General features: G+C 46.8%; 1 protein-coding gene across 3 annotated transcripts in view; it reads right to left on the reverse strand.

Moving 5' to 3' along the window:
- Window positions 1-12,938, reverse strand: part of METTL22 (methyltransferase 22, Kin17 lysine) — a 256,306-nt gene extending 243,368 nt beyond the window's left edge. For all 3 annotated transcript variants that reach the window (XM_077275255.1, XM_077275254.1, XM_077275253.1), the window contains exon 1: window positions 12,763-12,938. In XM_077275255.1, the coding sequence (XP_077131370.1) occupies window positions 12,763-12,837 (75 nt within the window). In that variant the 5' untranslated portion in view covers window positions 12,838-12,938. The remainder of the gene's footprint in view (window positions 1-12,762) is intronic.
- Window positions 12,939-13,782: the final 844 nt, after the last annotated feature.

Here is a 13,782-nt window from a genome sequence, read left to right on the forward strand (position 1 = left end):
AGAGGCGACGTGTGGCAATCCGTCGCAATGTGTCGCTAATGCAAGTCAATGGAGAAAAAAACGCATCCTGCAAGCACTTTTGCAGGATGCGTTTTTTCTCCAACGACGCATTGCGACGGAAGCCAAAAAACGCTAGTGTGAAAGTAGCCTAACCCTAACCCTAAATTTAGCCCCAACCCTAGCCCTAACCCTAGCCCTAACCCTAACCCTAGTCCTAACCCTAGCCCTAACCCTAACCCTAGCCCTAACCCTAATTTTAGCCCCAACTCGTCTCTCCTGCCGGCCGGCAGATGGCAGCAGATGGCGGGCGCACTGCGCATGCGCCCGCCATTTTCTTTGCAGAGGAAGAAGCCGGCCGGCAAGAGGAGACGCAGGAGGACCCGGGGACACCGGGTATGATAGGGTCCCCGAATCCCCCTATTTCTCTGTCCTCTGATGTGCGATCACATCAGAGGACAGAGAATTACAGATCGCTTTTTTTTTTTTTTTTTTGCGGTCGCCGGTAAACAGTTAATTACCGGCGATCGCAAAACAGGGGTCGGTAAAAACCGACCCCGATCATGTTCTTTGGGGTCTCGGCTACCCCCGGCAGCCGAGACCCCAAAGATCTTCCGGGTGCCGGGCGCACTGCGCTTGCGCCCGCCATTTTTTCCCGGAAAAAAGATGGCGGCGCCCATCGGGAGCCACGAGGAGCACCGGGGGAGATAGGTGAGTATTGGGGGCCATCGGGGACACTATTTCTCTGTCCTCCGATGTGCGATCACATCGGAGGACAGAGAAATTAAATAGCAAATCGCGTTTTGCTTTTTTTTTGTTGTGACCGCCGGTAAACGGTTAATTACCGGCGATCGCAACTCGGGGGTCGGTAAAACCCCCCCCGAGTCATGTTCTCTGGGGTCTCGGCTACCCTCGGCAACCGAGACCCCAGAGAAAATCCGACTCTGGGGGGCGCTATTCACTTTTTCCACAGCCCCGTTAATTAACGGCGCTGTGGTTTAAGTACCCTTAGCGGCCGCCGTTAAAAGGCGTATCGGCGGTCGTTAAGGGGTTAATCCATGTCAACTGGCTGCAAGTGTGATTTAGTTATTGCCAACACCTGTTAGGCTACGTTCACATTTGCGTTGTGCGCCGCAGCGTCGGCGCCGCAGCGCACAACGCAAACAAAAACGCAGCAAAACGCATGCACAACGCTGCGTTTTGCGCCGCATGCGTCGTTTTTTTCATTGAATTTGGACGCAGCAAAAATGCAACTTGCTGCGTCCTCTGCGCCTGGACGCGGGCGCCGCAGCGACGCATGCGGCGCAAAACGCAAGTGCGCCGCATGTCCATGCGCCCCCATGTTAAATATAGGGGCGCATGACGCATGCGGCGCCGCTGCGGCGCCCGACGCTGCGGCGCTGGCCGCAAATGTGAACGTAGCCTAAGGTGCCACAGGTAAGTTACAGGTGCTGTTAATTACACTAATTAGAGAAGCATCACATGATTTTTCGAACAGTGCCAATACTTTTGTCCACCCCCTTTTTTATGTTTGGTGTGGAATTATATCCAATTTGGCTTTAGGACAATTATTTTTGTGTTTTTTAATTTAAGACAAATTAAACGAAGATAATAATAACAAAGAATGTGTTTGCAATCATTTTCAGGAAGAAACTGAGTATTATCTGACAGAATTGCAGGGGTGTCAATACTTTTGGCCACAACTGTAGAAGCAGAGGAGAAACAGGGTATGCCACATTTGCATGTAGCTGAACAGTGGGCCCCCAAGAGTCAATGTTAGCGGTGGACACGACACTGGATGCTGCACATTGCTGTAATCATGCATCCAGGCTCATACTCAGGCTTCCTGTGATTTAGGCAACATAAATCCAGGGATGAAAAATATAGTAATTACTCACCTAGCGATCCAGGTGTCGGGGTGATGCCGCATCTCCTAAATTACCATGTGGTAGTAAGCTCTCCCCACCAGTCCTGCACTAGCAGAAACCCAGTGCCTGCCCCTACAGCGTTTGTCAGTAGATATTAATATGCATGTATCTGGATCGTCACTTATAGATGAAGCACTGATGCAAAATAGTCAAACACGAAGGTCTCGGCAAATTATATCTATGGTAATTCATATTAGGATCCATCACAATCAGTGGACGGCTCCTCTGTACTAACCAGATGCTACCTGTCATTCATGCTCTACATGTCAAGTAGGCAGGGAAAAAAATGATCCTGATGATAGATAAGATAACACTTTGCCTAACTTCTTAATGCAACATTTGTCAAGTTCATGAAATTCCACTTCACCTGCAACGCTCAGGGGTGGAATACGCTGAACGGAGGGAGCGTGACAAGTGGGTGGCATGCAAATAGTCAGCAGAAGGCTACAACACTGACATTTTCATACAGATGGGAAAATGCAATCAGAAATCCAATAGGCAGAAGGAGATTCATTTTTCATATACACACAACCAGTGCATGAATTGAGATGTATATCGGCGCAATCACAATGCTAAATTACATAAGTGTACATGCACACAATACAGCAGGTACGGACAAAAAAAATAAATAAATAGCTTAAAAAATGCTCTTCCCTTTTATTTCTACTTTAAAACCACTTTGCTGGTCATATGTTCAGTCTCGAGCTTTTTTCTTTGCCTTGTGGAAGAGAAGTAAATGCATGAAAGTTCTTTGAGGCAACCTCTCAAAACTAGGCACTGTCTAATCAAAAAGCTGCACACACACAAAAAAAGTCAAATTTGAGGCCCCATTAGAAACCCTGATTACCGTAATTACATTTTTCAAACATGCCTAAAAAACAGCAGGCCACGAAAAACAGAGCAGTTTCTTGCTGAGAGGAACAAAACTCAGTCAGATTCAGGTAACTGTACGTAGAATTGCTGGACGACATCCAAAAAATACTGGATCCACAATCCGTGTCCTCATGGCCGTACACCACACATTTGTAGATGATAAACTTGCTGCTGGTGCATCTCATGTCCATTTTATGTGTGTGGGTACCTACTGTTCACTTGGATTGATTGAACTGTGCTTCATTGACGATCATGGACAGACCACGTAAAAGCCTATCCATTAACTGTCTGTAGTACACACTTCTCTGTATCCCCCTCCTTTATAGAGGCTCTCCCACAAAACTACTTATTGACCAAACCTGTGGAAACGTACATGCAGTGTAAGGGCATGTACTATACTTGCTGATCACCGCTTTCCCCAGTTTCCAGCACTGCTACGATCCTCTTCTCCTTCACATGACTTTCTATCGAGACACGCCGGATCACTATATGAGCCAGGAGTCTCTTTTACAATGCAGTCTAGAAGAGAGATTTCCAGCTCACACATAGGTTCCCTTTAATGAATTGGTGCCTGTCACCCCCAAAATCGATGGTGAGGTAAGCTCACCATCATCAGGGGCTTATCTACAGCATTCTGTAATGCTGTAGAGAAGCCCCCGATGTTACCTAAAAGAGGAGAAAAAGAGGTTAGATTACGTTCACCCAGGGGCGATCCCGCTGCTGGTCCGATGGGTGTCTCAGGTCCGCTCCGGAGCCTCCCATCTTCATTCCATGACCTTCAGTCCTCTTCTGGTCTTCACGCCGCGGCTGCGGCGCAGGCGTACTTTTGTCTGCCCTGTTGTGGGCAGAGCAAAGTACTGCAGTGCGCAGGCGCCAGGAAAGGTCAGAGAGGCCCAACGCCTGCTCACTGCAGTACTTTGCTCTGCCCACAACAGGGCAGACAAAGTACACCTGCGCCGCAGCCGCGGCGTGAAGACCAGAAGAGGACTGAAGGTCATGGAATGAAGATGGGAGGCTCCGGACCGGACCTGAGACACCCATCGGACCCGGACCGCAGCGGAACCGCCCCTGGGTGAGTATAATCTAACCTCTTTTTTCTCTTCTTTTAGGTAACATCGGGGGCTTATCTACAGCATTACAGAATGCTGTAGATAAGCCCCTGATGACGGTGGGCTTACCTCACCATCGATTTTGGGGGTGACAGGTTCCCTTTAAGACCTGCATTTTTCACACTGCTCTTGATAAGCGAAGGGTGGAGAATGAGGTGCCTGAATCATTTAGGCTATGTGCACACATTCAGGAATGTCTGCAGAATTTTCCTGAACAAAACCGGACCGGACTTTTTCTGCAGGAATAAATAGTAAGAGATCTAGCACTCAACTTTAGGTAAGATGCAGAAGGAAAAAATTATTGTAGTAAATACAGGAAAACGTTTCGGTCAATTAAATAAAAGCCGGTAACGGGAATTATAATTGCTGCACGATCATATATCAAAATCAGTTTGTTGTAGGCAAACCTGCTATGAGCAAATAGGAAGATTCCTGGAGCTGCAGTGTTCTCCGACGCGGCATCCACCACTTGTCTCATGCAGCGATTATAATTCCCGTTACCGGCTTTTATTTAATAACCTCTTGTAACTGATGAAGGTCACAATTGACCGAAACGTTTTCCAGTATTTACAATAAATTTTTCCTGCTGCATCTTACCTAAAGCTGAGTGCTAGGTCTCTTACTATTAATCTATATGGTTTGGGAACCTGTCCTTAAGCACCCCTTCTCTAGTAGTGCTCACAGTTAAATTTTCCATTTTTCTGCAGGAAATCCGCTCGCATTTTTATCACGTTTTTTGCACCTTTTTTTGCGTTTTTTTCCGGAGCTTCCCAATGCAATAATATAGTGGCAAAAACGAGAAAAATCCGCTAAATTAATGAACACGCTGCACTTTTTGCAGCAATGCGTTTTTTTCGCGGAAAAAAAAACGCATGTGCACAAAAATTGCGGAATGCATTAAATGATGGGATGTTTAATTTAAGGTTTTTTTAGCGTTTTTCCCATGGGGAAAAAGGCCAACAAAAAACACAAAAAATCCTGAACGTGTGCACATAGCCTAAGAGGTACATGTCTCTTAATGAATCAGGAGAGACACAAAGTGTTGTGCACTTCACCACAAATTTGACTCCAGTCGAGAACTGGAGTAAGATTGGCAACATAATCTACACTACTACTTGTCATGAATTTGAGGAACTGGGGGTTACCACAACCAGTCCTGGTTCTGCCCATTTTATCAGAGCTGAGCAAAAATGTCATTAAAAACATCAAAGTCGCTAAATTTTGGCACAGCTTCATACTATGACAAAATGCTGAGGATTTTAAAAGTTTTTTTCTGCCAGAAATTTGGGAAGATTGTGATCAGTGAGTATACACCTACAGTGGGGAAAAAAAAAAAGTTATTTAGTCAGCCACCAATTGTGCACGTTCTCCCACTTAAAAAGAGGCGAGAGGCCTGTAATTGACATCATAGGTAGACCATAACTATGAGAGTCAAAATGAGAAAACAAATCCAGAAAATCACCTTGTCTAATTTGGCAACATTTATTTTACAAAATTATGGTGGAAAATAAGTATTTGGTCAATAACAAAAGTTCATCTCAATATTTTGTTATATATCCTATGCTGGCAATGACAGAGGTCAAACGGTTTCTGTAAGTCTTCACAAGGTTGGCACACACACTGTTGGTGGTATGTTGGCCCATTCCATGCAGATATCCTCTAGTGCAGTGATGTTTTGGGCCTGTCACTGGGCAACATGGACTTTCAACTCCCTCTAAAGGTTTTTTATGGGGTTGAGATCTGGAGACTGGCTAGGCCACTCCAGGTCCTTCATATACTTCTTACGAACCCTAAATTGTCCTGGTGGTGTGCTTGGGATTATTATGTTGAAAGACCCATCCTCATTTCATCTTCAATGCCCTTGCTGATGGAAGGTTTGCACTCAAAATCTCACGATATATGGCGTCATTCATTCTTTCATGTACAAGGATCAGTCGTCCTGGTCCCTTTGCAGAGAAACAGCCCCAATGCATGATGTTGCCACCCCCATGCTTCACAGTAGTTATGGTGTTCTTTGGATACCACTCAGCATTGTCTCCTCCAAACACGACGAGTTTTGTTTCTACCAAACAGTTCTACTTTGGTTTCATTAGACCATATGACATTCTCCCAATACTCTTCTGGATAATCCAAATGCTCTCTAGCAAACGTCAGACGGGCCCAGACATGTACTGGCTTAAGCAGGGGGACACATTTGGAACTTCAGGATCTAAGTCCTTGGCGGCGTAGTGTGCTATTGATGGTACCCTTTTTTACGGTAGTCCCAGCCCTATCCAGGTCATTCACTAGGTCCCCTTGTGTGATTCTGGGATTTTTGCTCACCGCTCGTGATCATTTTTACCCCATGGGGTGAGATTTTGTGTGGAGCCCCAGATTGAGGGAGATTATCAGTGGTCTTGTATGTCTTCCATTTTCTTATTATTGCTCCCACAGTTGATTTCATCACACCAAGCTGTTAGCCTATTGCAGATTCAATCTTCCCAGCCTGGAGCAGGGCTACAATTTTGTTTCTGGTGTCCTTCGACAGCTCTTTGGTCTTCACCATAGTGGAGTTTGGAGTGTGACTGTCTGAGTTGTGGACAAGTGTCTTTTAAACTGGTAAGTTCAAACAGGTGCCATTAATACAGGTAATGAGTGGAGAACAGAGGAGCCTCTTAAAGAAGTTACAGGTCTGTGAGAGCCTGAACTCTTGCATGTTTTTAGGTAATCAAATACTTATTTTTCACCATAATTTGCAAAATAAATCTTGCCAAATCAGGACAAGGTGATTTTCTGGATTTGTTTTCTCATTTTCACTCTCATAGTTGTGGTCTACCTATGATGTCAATTACAGGCCTCTCTCATCTCTTTAAGTGGGAGAAAAATGTAGTTACTCACCGAAAACGGTGTTTCTCTGAGCCCATGATGGCACCACGGAGAGAGGGGATCCGCCCACCAAGGACAGGAAACCTACAGGTAAAAAGGCGGTACCTCTCTCCCGCATCAGTTTGTTTACAGAGCATGAAGGGAATATCAGGTTAATAATTAAAGTATTTCAACATTACTAAGTCTTAGTAGAGACACCGCGTGATTATTACTTATTTACTAGCTAAACACTGTACTAGTGTGCACACCCACACGTGAAGGGAGGGAATGTACGGGTGCTGTCATGGGCTCAGAGAAACACGTTATCGGTGAGTATCTACATTTTTCTCTGTCCCCCATGACGGCACCACGGAGAGAATTGCAGGGACTGTACATTTAGGGAGGGACCACCGCTTCCAGAACCCTTTTACCAAAGGTAAGGTCTGAAGAAGAAGTTAAGTCCAACCGATAGTGCTTAAAGAATGCTTGGGGTGAAGACCAAGTGGCAGCTCTACATGTCTGGTCAATTGAAGCACCGGCTCTTTCCGCCCAGGAGGCCGCCACTGCTCTTGTCGAGTGAGCTTTAACCTCCCCTGGAGCTGACATTCCGCTTGAGGTGTATGAGGTTGATGGCATCTTTGATCCATCTTGCCAATGTATCCTTGGAGGCCTTTTTACCTTTCCGAGGGCCCTGAAAGCACACAAAAAGATATCTATCCTCCCTACACTCCCTAGTAGCTTCTAGGTAATGGATGAGACACCTTCTAACATTTAATGTATGTAAGGTCTTTTCCCCCTCATTTTTAGGGTTTGGGCAGAAGGAGGGAAGGGAAATCTCTTGAGATCTGTGAAACCAGGAAGCTACTTTTTGGTAGATATGCCGGGTCTGTTTTTAGGACCACCCTGTCATCTAAGATTTGCTGCAGGTTCCCTATCAAGGACAGGAAACCAAAACTGATGCGGGAGAGAGGTACCGCCTTTTTATCTGTAGGTTTCCTGTCCTTGGTGGGCGGATCCCCTCTCTCCGTGGTCCATCATGGGGACAGAGAAATTGCACAATTGGTGGCTGACGAAAATACTTTTTTCCCCACTATACATTACATATATATTTACATGGGTTTAGGCAATAAAATGTTTTGTGAGGAGCTTCTTTAAATCCTGCAGAGCTGACCCTCGGTACAGCATCATGCGATTTTATTTCGGTACATGTCCACACGTTGTTCTGATGACATGCGACTGCTGGGATAATCTTTGCGCCAATTTCTTTCGCTTCTCATAAACGTCTCCTGGATGAGCACATAAGGTGTCTTGATAGGCGGCTACATTTTTAGATTTTGGATCAGCTATGGATTTTGCACATTGACCTCAAAATCTCATCATGAGCCCACTGCGCAGTCACGGCTTCTTCTGATTAAGGGAACCTGTCACCTCAAATTGGCGGGATATTTAAATGAGGTTTTACCGAATCGATGGGCGGCGTTTCCTCTTCATTTCTCCACCCCGTCCATCCCTGTAGTCCGTTATAGGTTAGTGAATTGGAGTATGTGAGCGCCATAGTTGGTGCGTGCGCAATGCAATCTTCGGTGGCGCACGCGCAGTATGCTTTGCCCAACTGCGGGCAAAGCCAAAAAGCATTACTGCGCATGCGCCCACGCACTATGTCCTAGAAGTATTTAGCTGTTTTGCGGGACATAGTGTGCGGGTGCATGAGCAGTAATACTTTTTGGCTTTGCCTGCAGTTGGGCAAAGCATACTGCGCGTGCGCCACCGAAGATTGCATTGCGCACGCACCAACCATGGCGCTCACATACTCTAATTCACTAACATATTGCGGACTACAGGGACGGACGGGGTAGAGAAATGAAGAGGAAACGCCGCCCATCGGACCGGTAAAAACTCATTGAAATATTCCGCCAATTTGAGGTGACAGGTTCCCTTTAAACTAACCTGGACAATGACGACGCCAGCTTTGTCATGAGTACTCAATGCAAGTCTATGAGAGCCTGAACGATGCTCTCAGATGTACTGAAAAATGACCTCCGCTCTGCTCCATGAAACACTGGAGTTGCCGGCAGGTCATTTTTCGCTGGAGACCAATGCTGGATAAGGATGTAGATGCCGACACAGGAATTACATTCAAAGCACCACTCCTACGATGCAAAAACAAAAAAAAACGCTGAAGTGGTGCTTTAACCGCTGCAGAATTCGGAAACATTGAAGCAGTTACTAGAAGTACCATGCTCATTCTTCCGATGCCTTTGTTAAGAAGCCGCCCGCTATACACACCTGAAGGTTTAAAAGGAGGAGCGCAGTAAAATGCATGCAGTCTGCACATGTATATCAATAACGTTTTATCAAAACACAGCAACAATAAAGTTTCCAAAAGAAAGCAGTTTTATTTAAAACGTGACATACCAAAAAGGATCGAACACCACCACAGAGAAAAAAAAAAAAAAACACCACATGCACTCAAAAACACAAGAACCCAATTTGGCTAAATGCTACATAAAAAAAGCTTACCAAATACTCGGCGGGGTAAATTAGTCTTAGGGCTCAATCAGATGTCAAATGTTTTTTCACAGACGTCACTTGTCCCTGTGATAGTCTATGGGTCGGTTTACATGTCTGATTTTTCCAGCTTACGCTAGGTTCACATTGCGTTATTGAGTGATCGCTAACGGACAGCGTTGCACGGCGAAAATGTCGCAATTAACGCCGTGCAACGGGTCCGTTAGCACACCCATTGACAGCAATGTAAATTTCGCCTGTAGCGCATCCCTAGCGCGTGCCGGTTTCAGCACACGCTAGCGATGTGCCGTTCTTTTGTGATGCGCCTCGGACGCTGCTTGCAGGGTCCGCGGCGCGCCCGAGGTCCGTTCCCCGCTGTGGCAGATCGGGGATCTGCACTAGCGGGGACGTTAACGCGACCCCTAAACGTGGCCCCGAAAAAGACATTGCGTTAGAGCAATCCGCTAGCGCTAAACGGATTGCCCTAACGCAATGTGAACCTAGCCTTACCGAGGGGATTGAGACTTGTCCGATATCTAAGGCTAGGTTCACACGTTGCACTTTTTTTAGGCAAACTTTGAGCTGCTTACAAAATGCAGGTATTGCTGTTTTTTTTGCTGCCTTTTTGTCAGGGATAGATTTCTCTCTTGTGCATGCTGATATAAGTTTAGTGCATATAAAAATAAAAATAAAAATCTGGATTCAACTTCATCAGGTACCAAAAACACAGCAAAACCAGATACCTGCGTTTCTTGCAGCATTTTTGGCACTACCCATTTCTTTCAGTGGGTGAAAAACGCTGAAAGAGGTGACAAGCTGCACTTTGCAAAAACGTAGGTCTTTGACAAAACAGTCAACAAAATTTAAAAAAAAAAACAAGGTGCGGGCACGAGATTTCTGAAATCACATAGACTTTGCTGGTACTGTGAAAATTTGTGTTAAAAAAAATAAAAAAAAATGCTGCAAAAACTCAACATGTGAACATAGCCTTAGGGTATGTGCACACTTTGCGGATTTGACGTTGCGGATCTGCAGCAGTTTTCTATGCATTGTACAGTAACATGTAAAGCTATGGAAAACCAAATCCGCTGTGCACATGCTGCAGAAAATACCGCGCAGATTTTCCTGCGGTTTATTTTCTGCAGCATGTCAATTCTTTGTGCGGATTCCGCAGCGTTTTACACCTATTCCTTAATAGAAATCCGCAGGTGTAAAAATGCAAGTGAAATCCACACAAAAACTGCACTAAATCTGCAGGTAAAACGCCCTTTTGCAGAATCTGCGCTGACAATTCCTGAATGGAATCCGCAACGTATGCACATACCCTAAGGTTATGTGCACACGTTCAGGATTCTTTGCAGAAATTTCCTGAACAAAACAGGGCTTTTTCTGCGAGAAATCCACTCGCGTTTTTATAGCGTTTTTTTCGCGGATTTTTATGCGGATTTTTCCGGAGCTTTCCACTACTATATTATATAGTGGCAAATCCGGAGATTTTCCGCAAAATTAATGAACATGAAGCGTTTTTTTCAGCGATGCATTTTTTATGCGGAAAAAAAAACACGCAACATGTACACAAAAATTGCAGATTGCATTCTAATAATAGGATGCTTAATGAAAGCGTTTTTTATGCGGAAAACCGCTGAAAAAATGCGAAAAGTACTGAACGTGTGCACATAGCCTTACAGTGTCAGAGCAAAAATCACCAAACGCAAGTTCTATGGTTCTGTGGGATAAAAAAAAAACAAAACAAAACAAAAAAAAAAAACACTGAACTACGTTCAGATGTCATCCATGAGCAGTCCATTTTTCATGGATTATTTGACAGGAGAGGCCGGAGAACCTTTTTTAATATTTATTTTTCTCTTTCCAAGCTGATGACACGCACGGATCAAAAACTGTGGAGCTCAGACTGTTTTTCTTCATACGAGAAAATAACGGATACCTGAATGAGCCCTTAGGGTATGTGCCGAGGATCCGGAACTGGCAGCACGTTAGACGCAGTGCATGTTCGCTGCATCCAAAGCGCTGCCGGCTACTGAACGCAGGGGATTCCGCATGTGTTCACTGAACTCTGGAGAATAACCGCGGCCAATACATTGTATTGGTGAAATTTCTCTTGCAGAAACTCGCATCTCCGCAAAATAAATCGACATGCTGCGGTCTGGAGAGAAGCGACGCATGTCCGTCCGTGCACGCATAGTGGACAAGGGATTTCTTGATATCCCATCCACTATGCTGTGACATCTGGACGCAGCACGGCGTTTACTGACCGTCCACCCACCCTAAGGCCACATGCCCAGTGATGTAAAAGCAGCATTTTTTTCCGGAACATTATTTTGTACAAAAAATCTGCTGCGTTTAACAGTTCACAGAGAAAATGTTTCAGATTTTCTGTGCGGATTTGCAGGAAAATGCATTATATTTCGGCAGAAATTTGCAATACAAAAGGTTACATTTGCAGCAAATTCATAAAGTCTGTGATCTTGCAGAAAATTCAATACGGAAAAGCCGCAAAACGTGTCATGTAATGTTCCCAGGCGCCTCCGCAGAGATCAGGCACAGTAAGTCACACAGAAGGGTCCTCCATGGCAAGGGGTCCTCCATGGCAGAGTCTGGGAGGTACACTGCTGCCACTGGGCTGTTCTTCCCAGTATGTCACTCCCCCATTATAAGGCTACGTTCACATTTGCGTTGTGCGCCGCAGCGTCGGCGCCGCAGCGCACAACGCAAACAAAAACGCGGCAAAACGCACGCTAAAACGCTGTGTTTTGCGCCGCATGCGTCCTTTTTGGAAAGTTGGACGCAAAAAAAATGCAACTTGAAGCGTTTCTTGCGTCCAACGCTTGCAGCCATGCGGCGCACAGCGCAGCACAACGCATGTCCATGCGCCCCCATGTTAAATATAGGGGCGCATGACGCATGCGGCGCCGCTCGCAAATGTGAACGTAGCCTTAGGCTACGTTCACATTTGCGGTCCTCGCCGCAGCGTCGGGCGCCGCAGCGGCGCCGCATGCGTCATGCGCCCCTATATTTAACATGGGGGCGCATGGACATGCGTTGTGCTGCGCTGTGCGCCGCATGGCCGCAAGCGTTGGACGCAAGAAACGCATCAAGTTGCATTTTTTTTGCGTCCAACTTTCGGCCAAAAAGGACGCATGCGGCGCAAAACGCAGCGTTTTAGAGTGCGTTTTGCCGCGTTTTTGTTTGCGTTGTGCGCTGCGGCGCACAACGCAAATGTGAACGTAGCCTAAGTGAGTGGGCTCTGTCTGGTGACCCCTGCAGTGCTGTCCTAGACCCCGGTCCTTATGGTGTCTGTCCTGCTCCCAGTGATGGAGCTCACAACAAGAGCAACCTATTCATCCCAGATTTCATGTTCTGGGCTCGCTGTGATGCGACTCTTCCTCGCCTGTATCTCGTGTCTGCACAGGACGCAACAACAATGCAGGGCATGCTTCTGTCACACTGGGCAGCAGGAAGGGGTTAATGCGGGTTGCACTCACCCGAAGCTCCGGCCTCCGGGAAGAGCCCCCCGGTGAGCACAGTACGGACCGGACGCGCTGCGATGACGTCATCATACAGCGCTACAAAGAGAGCACACAGCCAGGAGACCGTACATGGCAGCAGGGAGAGGGTTATTAATAGTGCGCGCCGCAGCCGCCTTGTACTGAGGGGGAGAACACAAGCTAGCTGCACTGAGGGGGGAGGGCAGTGGGCACGGGCTGCACTGAGGGGGGAGGGCACAGGCTGCACCTAAGGGGGAGGGCACAGACTGCACTGAGGGGTGAGGGCCCTGATTGGAGGGCACAGGCTGCACTGAGGGAGGAGAACAGGCTGCACCGTGGTGTGAGGACACAGGCTGCACCGTTGGCCAATCATACTGTGTATAAGCTGCGGGTCCATCATACTGTGTATACAGGAGCTGCGGGTCCATCATACTGTGTATACGGGAGCTGCGGGTCCATCATACTGTGTATACGGGAGCTGCGGGTCCATCATACTGTGTATACGGGAGCTGCGGGTCCATCATACTGTGTATACGGGAGCTGCGGGTCCATCATACTGTGTATACGGGAGCTGCGGGTCCATCATACTGTGTATACGGGAGCTGTGTGTCCATCATACTGTGTATACGGGAGCTGCGGGCCCATCATACTGTGTATACGGGAGCTGCGGGTCCATCATACTGTGTATACAGGAGCTGCGGGTCCATCATACTGTGTATACAGGAGCTGCGGGTCCATCATACTGTGTATACAGGAGCTGCGGGTCCATCATACTGTGTATACAGGAGCTGCGGGTCCATCATACTGTGTATAAGGCAGCTGCGTGTCCATCATACTGTGTATACGGGAGCTGCGAGTCCATCATACTGTGTATACGGGAGCTTCGTGTCCATCATACTGTGTATACGGGAGCTGCGTGTCCATCATACTGTGTATACGGGAGCTGCGTGTCCATCATACTGTGTATACGGGAGCTGCGCGTCCATCATACTGTGTATACAGGAGCTGCGGGCCCAT

Source organism: Ranitomeya variabilis, chromosome 7 (genome assembly GCF_051348905.1).
Source record: "Ranitomeya variabilis isolate aRanVar5 chromosome 7, aRanVar5.hap1, whole genome shotgun sequence".
Lineage (NCBI taxonomy): Eukaryota > Metazoa > Chordata > Amphibia > Anura > Dendrobatidae > Ranitomeya > Ranitomeya variabilis.